Here is a 19,655-nt window from a genome sequence, read left to right on the forward strand (position 1 = left end):
ACCATTCTTCAATTCCTAGGCAATGGTAAAATGCGTATATACCCCAGTACGACTCGAAAATTTCCACGATTTTGCCAATATTTTCAATGATTGGAGTATCTGCACGAAATCGTTGGAATCACCGCTTTGCTGATACTTGATAATGCATTAGGCCCATAAACAGCATACTTGTTTTTGGCCACCAGCTCGGACTTTTTAACCTTAATCGCGGCGTACAGAATAATGTGACGAAGTTTGTATTTTTTTAATTTGTAGAGCGTAATGATATGGCTCATTAAAGACACCTAGTGAAAAACAAGAAGAACTTTTTAATTCACCTAATATTTAGCTATCTGAAAAGACGTCGAAAAGAGTAAATGTGTGCGGCGAACAAAGACACCACAGTTCCATTTTTTTCTGATAAAAACTGTTTGCACGATTGCTGTTTTCATTGCGTTGGATTTAGTCGATGTTCCACATACGAATATGTGTATGTTGGGGTTCGAAAGATTGAACTGGGTATAGGCATTGAATAGCGAGTAAGCGTTAGTGGTCAGTCAAACGATAATGAAGTCGCCGTCAGCTTTGTCGACTCTTCTCTGCTTTTACGCTTTATAGATTTTTCCTAGTATTTGAGAAAGAGAGAAAAACCTTTATTCGAAGGTTTTTAAATTTAAAATTATTCGTGATATTTTGTGCAGTTTAGATGAAGCTGTTTGGTTATCTTTGCACCACAATCTAGGCACTTTAGAGTTGAAAGATATTTCTATGAGTTAGCTAAACTTTTGCCTGTGGAAAGTTTTTATTTTTCATTTCAATGCCACATTGAAAGAATTTTCTTTTCAAGTTTTTTTTTCATTTCTAATCCAAAAAGAGTTTACAAGAGTTTAAACAGAGTCTTTAAATTGTGGTGTCGCATAAAATCATAAAAAATTGATACATTTGAAACTGCTCCTGAGTATTTGAATATTTTTTACTTTCAGATATCCACATGCAACGAAAATATTAGATTTTGAAATCTATATAAATTACTGTTTCAGAAAATTTTGTTATGCAGTACTATGACTATCACAATTCGGATCCGTGCTTTTGTAAATATGTAATATATGTAGGTGTGTATATACAGTCTGTGTTAGAAGAAAAGAACCGGTTTTTTGTTGTAACTTCAAGATATATTTCGTTCTGCTTTTTGCTGCATAATAGTCCCACTCAAGGCCTAAGACGCTAGTGCTAACAATGATACAAGTAACTGTTTTTCTTTTGCCAACTTTGCCATTTAAAAATAAATTATATTTTTTCAAAATTGGTGGATTTGCATAAACTTCAAGCGGATATTTATCAGTTGAGGAAATCAAAAATCTTGGGATGGGTTTTGATGCATGTTGTACGTATCTAAAGCGTGCCAAAGCGTGCTCTTGATTTTTTAAGTACCAATAGCTCGAGTTTTTCAGACACTTATACTTTGAAGTTGCTACTTACAGCTTTTGTTCGAACTGCATTTGCCATTGTTATTTGGAGACCTTACCACCAATTTTCTAGTGATAGGACTAAATGAGTACAAAAAGTTGGTAAGTACTCTCTCTCTTCCCTGAACTCCTCTGATCCTGCCCCATCATATGAATCTTGCTTACTTCTAATGAATCCTAAAAAACTTGTCTGTTCTATTTAAACAGATTGAAAGATTGATTTTTGTATCTCACAGTTACTTACGGAACAAGGTTGCTTCAAAGCATACCTACACAGGTTCCATCTTGAAAACGACCCGTACTGCACGCAGGTCCCACACCACGGCTTCCTCTCCTCCACACAAAAATAAAAAAGAGACCATGACTGAAATAACGGAGCAATTTTCCATAGACAGACAGTGAATGAAAACTCATGTCAACGATGCAGTTTATTTCAGCTGAATTCTTCTCGAAGACGATTAAAACACCCAACGGTAGCAGATTTTGTGGAGAGCGAGTAGCGATTATTTTGTACTATGTGCAATTGTACAACGCTTCTAAAAAATGAATAAGAATCAATAATAAAAAAATTAAACAAATAAATTCTGACGTTCGGGGTGGTCAGGCAGGTAGGGATTTTCGGGAAATGTGACATGACTGCATTTTTTGATATTTAAAGATATTTAAATCTACATCTGCTGGAAGCCTCTTAAGCGGTTAGCATATCGCAGGAAATTAGCGTTTGAGAAGTAATAGCTCTCCTTAAGGCACACCTGAATAGGCCACGAATGTTTCATAGGATATATCGTCAATTGTAGCCACGCTAAGTCTACGACTTCACCCACTGCAGGAAAATATAGTGAAATCCAAGCGAAGCTAATTTATAATAAAATGTTATGAGAGACTTTGAAAAAATCCATGAACTTAAGTGCAGCCGACTTGCCGTGCAGCGAATGCTGTGATATATTTATCACTAAATCGGCGAGATTGGATACTGTGGACGGTCTAGCGTTGGGTCCAGCTGATTACGCGAAATTAGGTTTTTAGTGACAAAGTACATAGTTTCTTTGACAATGATTTTAAAATGTTTAGAAACTGTCAAGAGGTTAGAAATTGGTTGATAATTCTTTCTTTATTCTTAGTACCGCTTTTAAAAATTGGGATATACTTGTCAGTTTCGAGTAATCCATTAAAATTCCAGATGATAATGGTTTATTTAAAGGAGAAATAACTGCATGACCTGCTTTTCTTTGGAAAAAAAACACAGAAAGCCCTGCATGAGGGGTGTTTTAAGCTTATGGTCCCATTTCTGTTAACGTCGTTATGTAATGTATATGTGGAATACCACTTGTTTGAAAAATACTTGTGAAATTATGGAAAGTAAAAGCATACGAAGCTATGAAAAGAGAACGGTGGCTGATAATTACAATATTATTATTATTCCAAAACACGCGTTGGAGCATAGCAGGTTTGGTGATTGAAAAAAGAGTGCGTATCGGTAACGAAGTGAAGTGCAGAATAGTGAAGCCACGCATTGCATTAAGATTCTTGTTAAGAATTTTGATTGCAACAGTCAAAAGTGTACTTCAGAAAGACTATTAAAAGAGTATTCGCTCTTTGATTTTTGGTGAAAGGGGGAACTGCCGTATCGCAGCAGAAATAATCAATACACTGAAATAAAATATTGACAGAATTAAATCCGAAAATGTCCGCATTTCGGTTACGCTTCGCATGAACAAGTATTCGTCATTCAAATGAGTACTTACCCAAAATTAAGTATGTAGTATAGTACCCAAGTGTAAGTCCTTCGCTATGCATTTATGGTATACCTAATCAAACTTCCTCTAAATGAGATCTACCGATTGTTTTCACACAATTCGAAAAACTCTTGGATAATAAAATATCAGTCCGTAATTTTTGTCTTCGAGGCAAAATTTGCCCCGCTGATTCGTTTATCAGTATTTAGTTTATCGGAAGGAGTACGGGCGAGGGTAAGTAAATAATAACTGACGTACATTGCTTGCCAACTGCTGCTGCCATAATGGAATATAAAATAGCAATAAAATTTGTTGAGTTTTTCTTTATCGAGTTCATTTTGTAGGCGAATGAAATTTGAGGAAGAACTTGCAACATAATGCAACCAATTTAAATCAATATGTGAATATACATACAGACAAAATGAAATGGACGCAATAAACTGGAAATGGCACTGACGATGGCAACACATGGTCAACTGGATGTTGCTTACATTTAGTAAAAGTTTTCTTGTATGTTTTGCTTGTAAGCATGTGTTTTTTACCTAAATGCAGGATGCTACATTATTGACATACACCTGCATATGAGTACATGTAGAATTTATATGGCCATGTCAATTTCTTCCAAGACGATAAAAACTTTCGAAAAAGTGATAGAGGTATGGAGTTTTTTATTCAATTTTTATTTATATATGTACATATTTACATATTTGTGAAAAGATGGGGTATCACAACCTATCATACATACATCAGTATAAATGTATATACATATATATGTATATACATATGTATGTATGAGTATAACTATGTAAACATTTTATTCTTTAGATTGTACTTTTCTGTTAATTTAAAGTGCTTGTTACATTCAATAAAAAATCTATTTCTTTTTGACCCCTAGCACACGCATAAGTCTGGCCGAACTTCAGTGATGCTGATATTTGCTTAAAGGTTTCTGAGGCTTGAATAGCAGCAATCTGCCAATATGATTATAAACTAACCGATTATTCTACAAAATTGGTCACTTATATTAAGCTATTTTATAAGTGTACTTTCTCTAACGCCATTATCAATGTTGCCTTCTAATTTAAGGGTCCATGATAACTACACTGAATTTTCAAATGCAACTTTCCGTTTTGGACGACGCAAAAGCTAACTCGATATTATAAAGAGAAAACGCTTTCCATATCATTAATAAATAAAAATAGAAGAAAAATTTAAATTCGATCAAAAAACTTTTTAAATAACAAGGCGCCACTCGACCAGCAATGGCAAAACTCCGAGTATATTTCCGCCATGAAAAAGCTCCTCATAAAAACCATTTGCCGTTCGGAGTCGGCTTAAAACTGTAGGTCCCTCCCTTGTGCAACAACATCAAGACGCACGCCACAAATAGGAGGAGGAATTCGGCCAAGCAGTTAAGAGAAGTATACGCGCCAACTATTTAATTATTATTTATATATATATTCATTTCTTGAAGCATCTTAAAAGTATACAAACAATAAGAACTCAAAAATGCATGCATAAATTTAGTAGATGCGTCGCTCTTAATTGAAACATACGGTGAATTCTAGTCTCTTCCAATGGCTTTAAATACGCATATATTTTGTTTACTCCAGGAAGCGAAATGCTCGATTTCAGTACATACAGTCCTCACCCATGTCATCTTTGGGCAATCACGAGCTCTTTTCCGATGTGAATTCCATTCAAAAGCCATTTTTGAAATGTTGCTGAGTCGTTATGTTACCTGGAACACCACTATTTTGTTGTGCTTCCCAAATGGCACATCTATTTATGATATTACATGCGCCACAAAAAGAAGGAACAAAGGAGAGTGTCATTTATAATTCAGACCGTTCAATGATCATTCTGAGGGTAGTGACATGGTCCACGCTGGATCTTTGTGGCCTGACCCCATTTTGCTCTCTCCTTTGCAAGGTTTTTAATATTGGAAGAAAACGCTTCAGAATCATAAAAAATAGAACTTTCTGAATGCTGTTTAACAGAGTGATGCATCTCTAGGTGAAGAAAGACAAAGTCCACCAGGTGAATAGTATCGCAGAAGGCACCGAAATGCAGCACACCGAAATGACCTTATAGGCATATATAGCGTTATCAAAAGCCTTGCAAAGACCTAGCCGAACATTCCACCTCTGAAGGATGCTCAACTCAACTTACATTAGATGAACATTATTTGCTCAGATGGAAAGGGTTTTTCGAAGTTTGGGGAGACAGTTATACGACTGTATGGCAAAATGTAGCCAAGAGACCTCATCCAATTAGAAATATCTGAACTGATCACCCTCCGCTAGCAAAGTTGCAATAAGAAAACTAAAATTATAAAGCTGTTAGGACCGACAACATATCTGCTGACCTCATAAAGTACCATTCAAAGCAGTTAGCCTCAATCTTCATCCACTGTTGAAGGAAGTGTGGCAACGGAGAAAGTACCTAAAACATGGAAAGAAGTAGCTACAATTACAATACCTAAAACACAGGCCCAAGTACAAGCAAAAACTGGAGAGGCGCTCATTTTGGTGAAATGTAATTTCAACCGGGTATTAGTTTTCGAATCAAACAAGCTGATAGTTAGCGCGAGTTATAGTTTATAATATCAGATGGACATACAAAGTGGCAGTGACTTTTATCGGAGCTCAACAATATTTACGTCGAATCCAACTGAGGTGCGAAGCAATGCGTGTACAAAGTTTAAGTCTTCCTCAATACACACGCATTCACCCAAGAAAGGGGCTGGCACCGCTTATTTTCCAAAATTTTTCTTTTATCATGTTCTCAGTTGTGTTTGGACTTGGATAAAGGGTGATCAATTTAGAGGTATCGAATTTCAATTGAAATAAAATAACGAAAATTCAAATTTATTGGGCAATCTTTATTATTTTTGTGTAGAACACCAATTTTGAATGACTCGCTGGAGCACTTCGGTCGGTATCTCGTGAATAACTTTAGTAATGTTGGCTTCCAATGTTTCAATCGAAACTGGTTTATCCACAAAACATGTAGAGTTTACATACCCACACAAATAAAAGTACAAAGGTTTGAAGAAAAAGAAGTTTTTCGAATCATGTACACAACATGCAATAAAAGCGGAGTCTTTCCTGTGAAATGGAAACAACAGCGACTAGTCCTACTGCCGAAGCCTGTATGCTGGACACCGCTGGCAAAGTGCTAGAAGCAATAATCTGTAACCGACTAGAGCAGTACTCAGAAGGACATTCAGGTCTGTCAGCTCGCCAATACGAGTACGGTTTCAGAAAGCATCGCAGAGCAGTAGATGCAATAATAGAAGTTCTCATAAGTTCTAGGCGAAAAGTTGAAAACATTCAAATAAAGGTTGGTGGTCACAATATAACATGAATATAAATATTTAGAGGTAATGATAGGCAGAAGCCTTAATTTTAAAAAGTATCTGGAATACGCAAGCCCCAAAGCTGCAAAATCCTGCGCGGCCTTATCGCGATTGATGCCCAATGTGGGTGGACCAAGGCAACAAATGAGAGCAGTGTTAGCAAGCGCCTGCAACTCGATCCTGTTTTACGCTGTGGAAGTGTGGGTGACGTAGTAAAATATCCCAGCTATTTGAGACTGGCTAAACGGGTGTACAGATTATGCAATCTCAGAATTATTGGAGGCTATAGGACCATATCTGACGAAGCACAAGCGGTAATAGCAGGCAGAATCCCCCTCGATATAAAAGTTAAATGCATGAAACAAAAATACCAGCATGCAAAAAACTCGTGGGTATCTTGTGACAAAGCCTCACTGAGGCACGCCCTACAGAGGATCGATTATACCGCTCTGCAAAACTGGCAGACCAAATGGAACGATAGATGGGATACTGACACAGTTTTTAACTGGGCATGGCTGTTTCAGGCAGTATTTGTACAAATACAATCACACAGACCCCTCATTCTGCCTATCCTACCAAGAAAAACATGAAAACCTGAGCATGCCCTGTTGGAGTGCGCTAGATTTGATGGGGAACGAAGCATGTGGCGCTCAAATATCGGCGCGAACATGACAGCTGCTAGCCTATGCTAGAATCTTAAGAATCGTGGAACTATGGTTGTAACCTCCAAAGTTCGCATAACAAAACAAAAACAGTGTGATATCCGACGATCTTGGTTGCCAATCCACTGATCCGAGAGGAGAGATAAATTGCTCACCGAAACGACGACGCAGTAAATTTATTTTTGTCTTGTTTGAACCAAATGCTTTGGAAATCACCGGTTTCAATTTCCGGCATTAAAAAGCCGTTTATCATGGCCCTATAGCGTTCGCCTTTCACTGTTAATTGGCGTCAGCCAAAAGTTTCACGTTTAAATTCAGCAACTCATCTTTCTATTGTACTAATTGATGGCGAAAGGTCCTTATACACGTTCAACATTCCTTCATAGATTTCCTTTGATTTTAAACCTTCCAAAAATAAAAATTCAATCCCTGCACGATTTTTTCCATTGGAGAAAATACTGTGACACGTCGATACTAAATTGCTTGTAAACAAAAATTAATTGACAGGTTGAAATGACATAACAAAAAAAATATATAGGCTAGTAGCAACGCTCTCTCTTATCAAAATGCAAAACTTATTAGATGGCCTAGTACTTATGCTATACCCACCTGGTTTGAGTGTCTCCGTAAGTTATTTGCAACAATCGATCATTTAGAACTGTGCACTACACCTCGCGGGATGTGACTTATTATTGCTTTGAATTTCTATTATATCCAGGGTCCTAACTTCATCTTTACCGGTTAACCTTTCTCCCACAGCGGATCGAAAAATTAAGTGCTTGAATCAACTGGCTTAATTAGTTTGATAGCGATTGCATCCGGGCGGGAAGGCTTTATCTTCCATCGTCTTTGATCCTTTAGTATGTATTTAGCAAGACATTACTTCGCATTTGTTGGTCGGGTGGACTTGTTTGCACTTAGGGAGAGAACGCTTTGTCATTGGCAGGAGTGTATTTTATAAATAGGAGTCACTTTCATTAAGTGGCACATCTCTTTTCTTCTTTTGACTTTCATTGGCTATCAAGCTTTCTCTCGAAGAGTCTCGCGATCGATAGTATTGTGCGATTGTCTGCTGTAATTAAGTTACCTCTGAGTGTGGTTACTGAGCTTTATTTCCACTACTCGCCGTCGCTTACGTCAACACTTTTATCACTGACCAATCATGTATTCTTACGTACTTAAAAACCATTTTTCTAAAAAGGACTTGGAGCTCAGGGCAATTGCACCGTGGTACATAGTTTATATTTCTCAATCTCTCTTCTTGTTATTTTTAACAACCACGGAATGAAGCACTTCATATTTGGTATCAACCGCGAATAGTTTTCTATATCGGGTATGCTTTTAGTAGATCGGATATTCACCCGCGCCTTTGCACGTACTTTTTGTTTGTAACGAAGATCACACCAGTGCTTGATGTACTAAAAGGAGAAGCTGAGCCTCCAAACGTCGATACACTACAACTCACTTTAAATACACGAACATGTAGCCTGTTTCTACTTGCATAGCTACATAAGTGAGTGTATGTACCTGCACCCATTTTATGCTTTGCTACTTTCAACAATTTCTATACCCAATAATGCCTCCACTAAATGTCTAAGTATATTGCTTAACTCTCGCTTCTCACTGCTATTTAATGAGTACTTAATAATGGCTTCTTGCATTCCGGTACTTTTTGTTTCCTCATTGTTTTTTTAACCGATGTTATCCTTTGTAATTGCGGTTCGCTTTTTGTTATCTATAATCAGGGCACCACATTGTGCTTACCAAAACTGACCTTCTCTCACGCCTCAACAGTAATATCTTAAAAGTGGCTGAGAGAAATATATTTTCGAGACAGCAAAAGAGGGGGGCGAAAATTATGTAAAATTCTTAGGCTTAGTTCCTTTAAATGAGGTTGTTATTTTTAATGTTACAGCCGCCTCGTAATTATGTTGCGCAACAACAATTGCAACTTTTTGCCGACACTAATGAAAGCACGTAACTCTGGCAGTCAAGTGACAATGGTGTTAGTAGTTGTTCATCCTGCGGCTTGAAGGGGAGCCTTTTTTGCCACGAATGTTGCTATTGTTTTTGCAGCTGTGCAAGTGTTGTTGATGTTGTTGCAGTTATTGCTGACGGCGTAGAAGAGTTGTTGACAGGTTTAATGCAGTGCAATTCTTTAATTTTTCCTTTTTAATTTTCGCTGTTGGTGGTCCACAATACGCGTTACATCACCTAAAATCCAACCAACTATTTGAGGCAATTAAGGCAGGAGCAGTTTACTTAAGTAAAAAAATACAATATATACATACATATACTCGTAGTTCATTACGAACGCTTACCGCTAGTCCTGTTGCGTAAATGAGAAACCTTGGCCGCAGTTATTGTCCGCCTCTTTCAAACCTGCTCCGTAATGATACTCACTTAAGTGATTGTGTTGAAAGCCATTTAAGAGCTTGCGATTTTACTACGTGTAAGTACATTAATTAACCTTGTATTTTTTCATAGATTGAAGTTATTTCTCTTTTTATAAAATTTTATATACTCGTAAAATTCCTTCATTTAGCAAAGGCAGAGGCAGGCAAACATATTCACTAAGATCAACAATTAATAACTGTCTGACTGGGATTAACTTTTCAGTTTTTTAAGTATTGGCACAATTTGAGGAAAAGATTAAGAAATTAGTAGATTAATTTAAAAATATATTTTCTCCTGCTTGTACTCTTTTCTCCTACAACTACTCTTTAAAATATAGAAAATATCGAGAGTTAAATATTCATCAGAGCCCTGAACTACCTTTGTTTCGTCTAGTGACGAACCAGCGTAACATAAATGCCACCCCAACGTAAGCCTTGAGGTAGAAATAGTTGTTAATTGGATTATTTTTAATGAAGCCAACTGACTATTTCAACATTGCGATGTCCCAGGCAGTAGTAATTATTCGACTTTTCTGAATTTACAACTAACTTAAAGATATATAATTTATAGTTAGATATAAACTAATTACATTCCAGTCAGCTATAAGCCAACTATTAATTAATTTCATTAAAATTCGTAAGAATTTCTCTAAACACACCCAATATTACTTATTTTTAAGTATCAGCACTGATTTTGTTTTGGATGTTTTTTTTTAGTCTCTTCAAAATAATTGCTTGTAACTCATTTTGGCACTGCGATTCTCTCTGGGATTAGGTATCTGATTAAGCTGCATTATATGAGATGAGCTTATTTAAATATAGAACTTCTTAAATGTCTTTGGATTGCTTCTCTCATTTTAATTTAACTTAACACGTTGGGCACGACTCCGGTCCCTGGAGACCGGCGCTGATCTTTCCCCGTGCTGGCTCAGACCATTGGGGACATCGTTACACTTCGTAGGGCTTACTATATTAAAGTTAAAAATTGATATAACCTGAATGAATGTGGTCAATTGTACTTTTTATGAGCTTGCTAAACAAAAGTGTGGCTGGGATCTGCACATGTAACAAAATGTAACAACGTCTTTTGTTAAATTTTTGGCTTTCTTAGACCCAAATGATCTAGAATTTTCATCATAGCAAAGAGAACAGTAATTTCAAACTTTATGCTCGTATCCTTGCTTTTCAGTAATTTATGTGCAATTTTTCTTTCCCGAAGTGGAATTTGTTCATCTACTCACAGCGACCGTCCATTTACCAATTGTCTCCGAAATACCGAAACTGATATTTTTTATCCGGTTCCTTCTTGAAAGAGACACAGGGAATTGATCGCTGATAATATTACATTTTCGCATACTCAGAGAGCGACCGCTTTCTACCGACCGAGTGAAAAGGTCAGAAATATCGTCGCCACGCTCAACGTTTAAATAATTAAAATTAAAAAGGAATTATGATATCATATTTACGGATGCATTTTTGAGTTTTTTAAGTGTTGCACACTTAAATATGTTGTTAAATTCACAATGCACAAAAAAATGACTAATAAGTGGAGAATTTTTACAAATATCACAAAACAGAAAACACAATTAAGTGCTCGTTAAATAGAGACAAAAAATATGTGAAGAACAATAAATTCACTGCACAGAATATGCGGGCTTAGTTTTGGTAGTCTGCAGCACCAGATTCCAGCATAAGAAGATACACCAAGCTCAATGGCTGTCCCCTGATCGACAAACGCGAAATCAGATCGGTCATGTTGTGATAGATGAAAGACACGCTTCAAGTGTTTTAGATGTACGTACGATCCGAGGACCCAACATCCACTCGGCCCATTACCTCGCTACAGCTAAACTACGCACACGACCCTGTGCAGCAAAAACCGTACATCGACGCTCACTCCTGCTCTGTTAAAGTACTGCCCAACAATCCGGTATGCACGAGCAATGGAGCGACATTTTCTTATTCTCTACGTATCGCCGCCGAAGAAGAAATCGGATTCCGGCGAGCCAGAAAAAACAGTTGGTATGACGAGTACTGTCATGCTGGCGCAGAAAAAGAAGATGCTGCCTATAGAGCCACGTTGCGATCGGGCGCCACGCGAACGAGGTGGGATCGCTGCCGGTAACTAAAAAAGGAAGAGAGACGTATTATCAAAAAGAAAAAAACGAGAGGCTGAAATACGTGAAAGCGAGGAGTCTGAGATGCTGGCCAATAGGAACAACGCCCGAAAATTCAATCAGAAAATTCGGCGGCTTACAGAAGGTTTTAAGACCGGTGCGTTTTCCTGTAGGAATAAAGACGGCGATCTGATGACTTACATCCAGAGCATACTTAAATTATGGAGGGAACACTTCTTGAACCTTGTATATAGTGACAACTGCGCATGTCAGAGAGAATGTGAAGATCCCAATACCCCAATCGTTGACGATAGAATTGTCGTTCCGCTACCCGACCATGACGAGGTGAGAATAGCGATAGCGCGGCTAAAGAACAACAAAGCCGCGGGAGCCGACGGACTGCCACCTGAGCTATTCAAACATGGCGGCGAGAAGCTGGTAAGGTGCATGCAACAGCTTCTATGCAAAATATGGTCGGATGAAAGCATGCCTGCCGATTGGAACTTAAGTGTGCTCTGCCCAATCCATAAGAAGGGTGATCCTGCAATCTGTGCCAATTACCGTGGGATTAGTCTTCTAAATATCGCCTGTAAGGCTCTAGCGAGCGTACTGTGTGAAAGACTGAAGCCCACCGCCAACCAACTGATTCGACCTTATCAGTGTGGCTTTAGACCTGGAAAGTCTACCATCAACCAAATATTCACAATACGCCAAATCTTGGAAAAGATCCATGACAGGAGAATTGACACACACCATCTTTTCGTCGATTTCAAAGCGGCATTCGACAGTACGACAAGAAGTTACCTGTCACGATGTCTGAATTTGGTATCCCCGCAAAACGAATCCGCCTATGCAAGATGACGTTGCTCAATACCAGCAGCGACGTCAGAATTGGGAAGGACCCATCCGAGCTGTTTGATACCAAACGAGGTTTCATACAGGGTGACTCGCTGTCGTGTGAATTCTTTAACCTGATTTTGAAAAGGATCGTACGAGTCGCAGAACTTAATGACTCAGGCACAATTTTTTAAGAGCGTACAATTGCTGGCGTATGGCGATGATTCCAATATAATCGGCCTTAACAACCGCGCTGTTAGTTCTGCCTTTTCCAAACTGGATAAAAAGGCAAAGCGAATGGGTTTGGTGGTGAACGAAGACAAAACGAAGTACCTCCTGTCATCAACCAAAGTGTCGGCGCGCTGGCCTATCGGCACCCACGTCACTGTTGACTATTATGATTTCGAGGTTGTCAGAGAAGAGGCGGCTGCCGTAGCCGAATGGGTTGGTGCGTGAATACCATTCAGAATTCAGAGAGAACGTAGGTTCAAATCTCAGTGAAATACCAAAATGAAGAAAAAGTGTTTTCTAATAGCGGTCGCCCCTCAGCAGGCAATAGTAAACCTCTGAGTGTATTTCTGCCATGAAAACGCTCCTCATAAAAAATGTCTGCCGTTCGGAGTCGGCATCCATGATGAATCGGGTACAGCAGTAGTTGGAAGGTCATTTGTGATTTTTGGTAAAATAATTGTACTTACGTAAAAGGTTGAGTCTAATGGCCGTGCCGACAAGCGTACCTTGCTTTCTCCCTTGGTACGTTTCTCCCAGCCGTAACCAATAGTGTAACGCATTCAGTATCAGCATAGTGCAAGGTAACGTTGACGGTTTGATTGGTGTCATTGTTAGCACACTGTTATTTGTTGAGACTAGTGTGGAGAAGTGTGTGATGACGACGCTGGCATATGTGACACGATGATTGACTGCGACAGTTAGCGATAACGTGCCCATTACTCAAGCAGTTCAAGCAAGCACCTTGAACCTTGATTGCGGTAAGCTTAACCTTTGAGTCAAGTTGGCCAAACTTTAAGCAGGAGTAAATTTAATAACGTACGATCCAGTACGTACACACAATTGCTTTAGGAGCACCAGCCGATTTACAACCATGTGCTTCGGCTCGGTTATACGTTGAGTGGAGAACGCTCTTTGCGGCTGGCCTTGTATTTGCCGAAATTAGGTCTCGAAGTGCGGTAAATGATGGCAGATTGTCTGCCACAAGCGATAATTCCCATTGCTTACGAGTTTCGTAGCTTAATTTTGAAACAATTAAGTGGATAAGCCAATCATCTCAGAACTTCACTGGCCGACCGAGTGCCCGTAGCGCTCCAATGTGCTGCAAAGTTTGGTTAAGCACGTGTTTGATGGCCTTGGCGGAGTCCTTCGGTGATTTCTCTATAGCTATCCACTATCACTCGCATAACCTTATACCTTGTGGTTCGCAAGTCCCCGGCTTCACTGTAGTTGCTATGACTCACTGATAAACTGCTTACAAATGCCAGTGCCTCGGCTTTTAAACAGTTACGAAGATATTGTAGCTTCTGTTCGTCCGACAGACCTGCATTGACATTGACGAGCGAAAGAAATGTGTCCTGAAATGTGATCCATTCGGTGTGATCGCCACTAAATGATGGCAGCTGCAGCTTTGGAAGCGGCACGAGCGCGCGTAGTTTCAGTGGCTTGAAGAAAAGGCACATTAGGCGGTGTAGTAAGGCGTTTGAAATTCGCCTTGGCGATAGTGTACCATTCCTCACTTTGAATGCGTGATTACTCTTGTATCTCAACGTTCTCATCCCCACAAGACAATTCAACTTCTTGTTGAGCTGCGCGAAATCGACGGCATTGTTCTTCCAACAATTCCATGTTCGTAGAAATAACTTCTATGCCCACTGAAAGTTCATCGATTTTACTTGCTTTTAAATAGCATTTTATAGCGTTTAATGCGGAATTGCGGACTTTAAGCGACGAAATTTTGCGAGTGCGGTAAAATTGTTATTTTAAATAACGCGGAGTAGACTGTATGCAATTAAAATATCGTAGACTATATGCAAATAAACATATCCGGCTCGAAGGACTAAATGTATGATACACGTTTAAAGGTGTTTGTAAGACGCACTGTGGTTTGCTCATTTAATAGTTTAAATAAAGAAATAGAAAAATTTTTAAATTGACAATAGACAAGTAATTCAGCCAACTCAAACATTTAGCTCCACTTTTAAGGGCTAATTACAAAGTTATCTGTTAGGCGCGAACAAATACGTTTCACTTATAAGCAACACATTTCATGGAGCAGCTTCTTCAATACAATTCGACTTACTCGACCTGTATATATAAAATAAACATGTCTGAACATATTGATGTAGTAGAATGGAGTAAAAAGGTAAAACTTGGGTTCTACAGGGTGGGCCATATTGCGTTTGCTTTTTGCACCACCTATTTTTTTGAGAATGGTAACACAAATGACATGTGAAATGTGTTCATAATTTACTTAAAGGTTTGACATTTACGAAATGGGACGCTATACGCTTGAACAAAATGGGAAATATTGAAAACCTATTTCCAAAGTGGTGAGTCTTCTTCTTCTTCCGCGATTACAGTAAATGGCGAGCGTTACCTTGACATGCTCAACGAGTTTTTGTTTCCAAAAATTGAAGAGGATGACATAGACGACATTTGGTTTCAACAGGACGGTGCAACTTGTCACACTGCCAAAGCTAGACTCGAACTTTTGGCTACCGTTTTTGAAAACCGAATAATCAGCCGAATTTCCGATATCAATTGGCCGCCTCGGAGCTGTGATTTAAGCCCGTTGGACTATTTTTTGTGGGGAGCCGTTAAGGACAAATGCTATGCGAACCATCCAGAGACGATTGATGCTTTAAAACACGAAATCGAAGTTGCCATTCATGAAATTGGAGCCCAAACAATCGAAAATGTGCTTAAAAATTGGATTGATCGAATGGCCTACTGTAAAGCCAGTCGTGGCAGTCATTTGAACGATATTATTTTTCACTCATAAATGACAATGTTCAATCTTCAAAATAAAAAAAGTTAAAAAAATATTGATTAGTTTTTTTTTTATAGCCGATTCAAAAAGCAAATTTTACATGGCCCACCGTGTATAGGTATATGTAGAGTAGAATGGGGTAAGATAGGTATGGGGGCACAATAGGTAGGTGGGGTTTTCGTCGCACTGTTTTTGCAGAGGTCACTCGTTTTATGTGAATTGAATACGTGGTGGGGAACAACGTTCGCGACTGTCATTTCGGCCGTAACCATTGATTAGTTATCCTAGTTCTGGCGTCGTTTAGTTTTTTGTGAGCTTTTCTCCGACATAGCATTTTTTTTATTCTACGGTCCAGTGCATTTAATGTGTGTAAATATTTGTCAGGTGAGTTTTATTTTACGTAGAAAATAATGCTGAACACGAATAATGTGTTAGTTTTTCGATATTTTTGTTTTTAAAAAAAAATATCGACACTAACATAAAACATGTGCTTGGGGGCACTATAGGTCAGCCGTCTGGGGGCATTATAGGTCACTACTTTTAATTGAATAAAATAAATTTTAATTGTTTTTGCAGCAAAATGGTGCGTAATTATGTGCGAAAAACGCCGAAACGAAGTGAAGAGGACGTAAAAAACGCAATCGCGGCAGTCCGAGATGGCGCTAGTGTTCGATCAGCCTCTAAACAATTTAAAATTCCGTTCGAAACATTACGTGCTCGCGTGAAGGGAAAGTGCTCGTCATCAATAGAAGCGTGTCAGAAACTACGCCTTAGTAAAAAATCAAACGATTTAAATTCCTGGTGCTATTTTATATTTATTTACTAGTCGTTTCCTTAACCTATAGGTATTTAATGACAAACAAGAAAAAATGTTGCGCGATTACTTGGTTAAAGCAGCAAATATGTTCTACGGACTTTCATACCAACAAATACGCTCACTTGCTTTTCAATTCGCATGCAAATTGAAAGAAATTGGAGCCATCAAAAAAGTACCTGACTCCTGGTTCGCGAATAATTCTGACTTAGAACCAACAGCTAGCAGAGATTGGCTACATGGATTTATGAAACGCCACTCTGATTTAAGTTTGCGCCGCCCAGTGCAAACTTCAATTGGTCGTGCTGCAGCCTTCAATAAACCAGTCGTAAACGCTTTTTTTGACATTTACGAAAGGGTGCGCGAATCACACCAGTATAGTGCTGCCGATGTATGGAATATGGATGAGACGGGTCTGTCCACTGTCCACAAAACCAAATTTGTTGTGGCGTCTAAAGGTACCAGATGTGTCGGCGCAATAAGTTTTGGTGAACGCGGTACGAATGTGACGATGACACTCGCGGTGTCAGCTGCAGGTAATCGAATCCCGCCTTTCTTCATTTATCCACGGGCAAAATTCCAGGACAAATTTTTACTGCACGGCACTGCGAATGCAAGAGGAGTAGCAAACGGTTCGGGATGGCAGACCAACCACACGTTTTTGGAATGGCTGAAGCACTTCAAAAATTATGCGATCCGATCCAGTACTGAAAAAACTTTGCTCATCATGGATAACCACGAATCTCACATGACAATTGCTGGATTAGACTTTTGTAAGAATAATAATATTGAAGTATTAACTCTACCTCCGCACACCAGCCATCGTTTGCAGCCTCTCGATAGAGGAGTATTTGGGCCGCTCAAAACTTATTTTGACCATTCCTGCAAGGCGTGGATGTTAAATCATTCCGGCATTCCTATTACCATCGACCGAATAGCTGAACTGGTAGCTGAACCCTTGTTGAAAGGTGCTTCCAGCATGAATATCATCGCTGGATTCAGATCAACTGGCATTTGGCCATTTAATCGCGACATTTTTTCGGAAGATGATTTCACGCCAGCATTCGTAACTGATCGTCCGTACGAGGACGAACCAGATCAAGAGGCGGGTCCATCGATTGCTCATCAAGAGACTGGTCCATCGAATGCCCATGAAGAGCCTGTTTTATCGAATGCCGATCAAGAGCCAGATCGATCGAATCTAGACCTATTTATTCCAATTGAGGACATTCGGCCGTTTCCTAAAGCTCCACTGCGTAAACCATCAAATCGAGGCCGGAAGCGACGTAAAGCTGCACTTCTCACAGATGCAGTGATGCTAGAGTCATTACGCGCTGAGCAAGCAGCTGCAGCCCAGAAGAAATCGGACGCGGAAGCAAAAAAACAATTTGCCGCCGAAAGAAAAAAAGAAAGAGAGGCGGCAAAGAGGCAGAAGCTCATACAAAAACGACAAAAATTGACCAAAGAAGAGAAGAAAAATGAATTAAAGAAAAATTCCTAACTTTTATAACATGTGCAGTGTTCATACTCTATAAATAAAACTTAAAACGTTAATTTCCAAGCCATGTACATTGTTCTTTTACCCTCACATATAGTGACCTATCGTGCCCCCCGATTTTGAAAATATCGAAAAAAAGTACCTTTGTCTTATTGAATGCAGCTTCCAAAATATTTAGCCAAACATAAGTCAGTATAACCAAAATGTTAGCAGATAAATAACCTTTCAAAATCTTGCTTATTTTTCAAAATCAATGCAAAAACACCGTAGCAAGAGCTCTCCAAAAAAAAATGACCTATCTTACCCCATTCTACTCTACCTTATTATCAATATTTTTTTTATGATTTTCATGATTTTTTGCACATGAATTTAAATCGTATACCAACAATTTTTCAAGCCACTAAACTATTAAAAATGCAATGACAACTCAGCGTCAATCCCTTTTATCTGCTCCAATTTCGACCAGTTCACAAACATTTTCCTGTGGCTGTTTCAACTTGGCCCATAAATAAAGTCAATGATGTAAATTGGAATGCTCGTTTTCAGGTTGCTTGCCAACTATCGCAAGTGCACAAACTAGTTACAATTTGAGGAGGAGTAAAGGTATGGAGACGCAAGTGAATGAGTAAAGTTGGATACTCCCTAAGCACTTTATGGAAATTAAATTCAGGTGCACCTTCATGCAAGCATTAATCGAAAATGTGGTGAATACCGTCAATCCGTGAAAAGGTATTGGCATGTGCTGACGCAGCATGTTATTCGAGCTCCTAGCCGGCGTTTGTCTTGCTAAGGAGATCTTAGCAGTGCTTTTTGCTCCATTAAAAATCAATTGTGAATAATAGGAAAAGAGCAAGTCGGAAGAAGAAAAGGTTGGCGCTAAAAAATATAAAGTTAGAGCAGACTAAAGAGAATAAAATAAAAATACCATCATTGCTCACGTTTAAATTGGCACACCAAGAGTTAACGCACGTATGGCCGTGTTGCATGCAGCAATTAAAAATATACTAAAGAAGTCCATGCGCTGTGTATCTATGCACATCTCCATACACAACCACATACAATATTATGTAGTTTCTGTGCTTGAGTTTTCAGTCGCGTGCAAAACTTCAAATCTGAATTTCAATTTGATTTCATTTGGCCATATTAGCGTTGGCATTTGCATTTGGCAATTACTTTTGATGCTAAATTCGAATTGGACCTTGAGTATGAATCTGAATTTGAATATGCAACGTAGCCATTCGCAAAATTCACATTGTCTGCTTTGCAAGATTGGTTTTTGGTGCGGTTTGTTGTTGTACGCAATCAAGGCAAACGTTTAAAGGCATTAACGTGCATATAGTTCACGTATTTTCCTAAAGAGCGAATATTCAGTTGCGAGGTAGCACTCTAATTCATGCATGTCTTAGCGATGCCAAGCGCTTTATCAAACTTTTAAGCTTCCCATTATTTACTTGCATTTTGAAAGTTTCTCTGCCGTCTCGATGTGACTGGAAGGAAACCAAACCAGCATGGAGAAAGAGTATGTAGTTGAAATAAAAATAAGAATATCACTAAAATACTTATATCTACAGGCAATGTTAGATTTAAGCAATACAATAAGTAATAATAATGTAATAAAAAATATAATTATTTATGTTGTAGTATTGAGTGAAGCACTCACATAACAATTTTTTTTTTTCATCTTCTGATTCATGCGAGCATCCAGTAATCTAGTCCAGAGCTAATTCTAGAGCATTTCTGCGGAGTCCGTCAGAAAAACATTACTAATCTTCTTAATTGGCGCGAGAA

General features: G+C 38.7%; 1 protein-coding gene across 2 annotated transcripts in view; it reads right to left on the minus strand.

The window, feature by feature from the left end:
• The window catches only part of LOC128863273 (zwei Ig domain protein zig-8), a 63,677-nt gene that overhangs the window by 30,906 nt on the left and 13,116 nt on the right, over nucleotides 1–19,655 (minus strand). The window contains exon 1 of one of the 2 annotated variants that reach the window (XM_054102369.1): nucleotides 13,253–14,349. The exons of the other annotated variant lie outside the window; for it this stretch is intronic. Within the exon in view, the coding sequence (XP_053958344.1) occupies nucleotides 13,253–13,502 (250 nt within the window). The 5' untranslated portion in view covers nucleotides 13,503–14,349. Of the gene's footprint in view, nucleotides 1–13,252; nucleotides 14,350–19,655 lie in introns of those variants that run through there. 2 annotated transcript variants of the gene reach the window in all.

Source organism: Anastrepha ludens, chromosome 5 (genome assembly GCF_028408465.1).
Source record: "Anastrepha ludens isolate Willacy chromosome 5, idAnaLude1.1, whole genome shotgun sequence".
NCBI classification, from domain to species: Eukaryota; Metazoa; Arthropoda; class Insecta; order Diptera; family Tephritidae; genus Anastrepha; species Anastrepha ludens.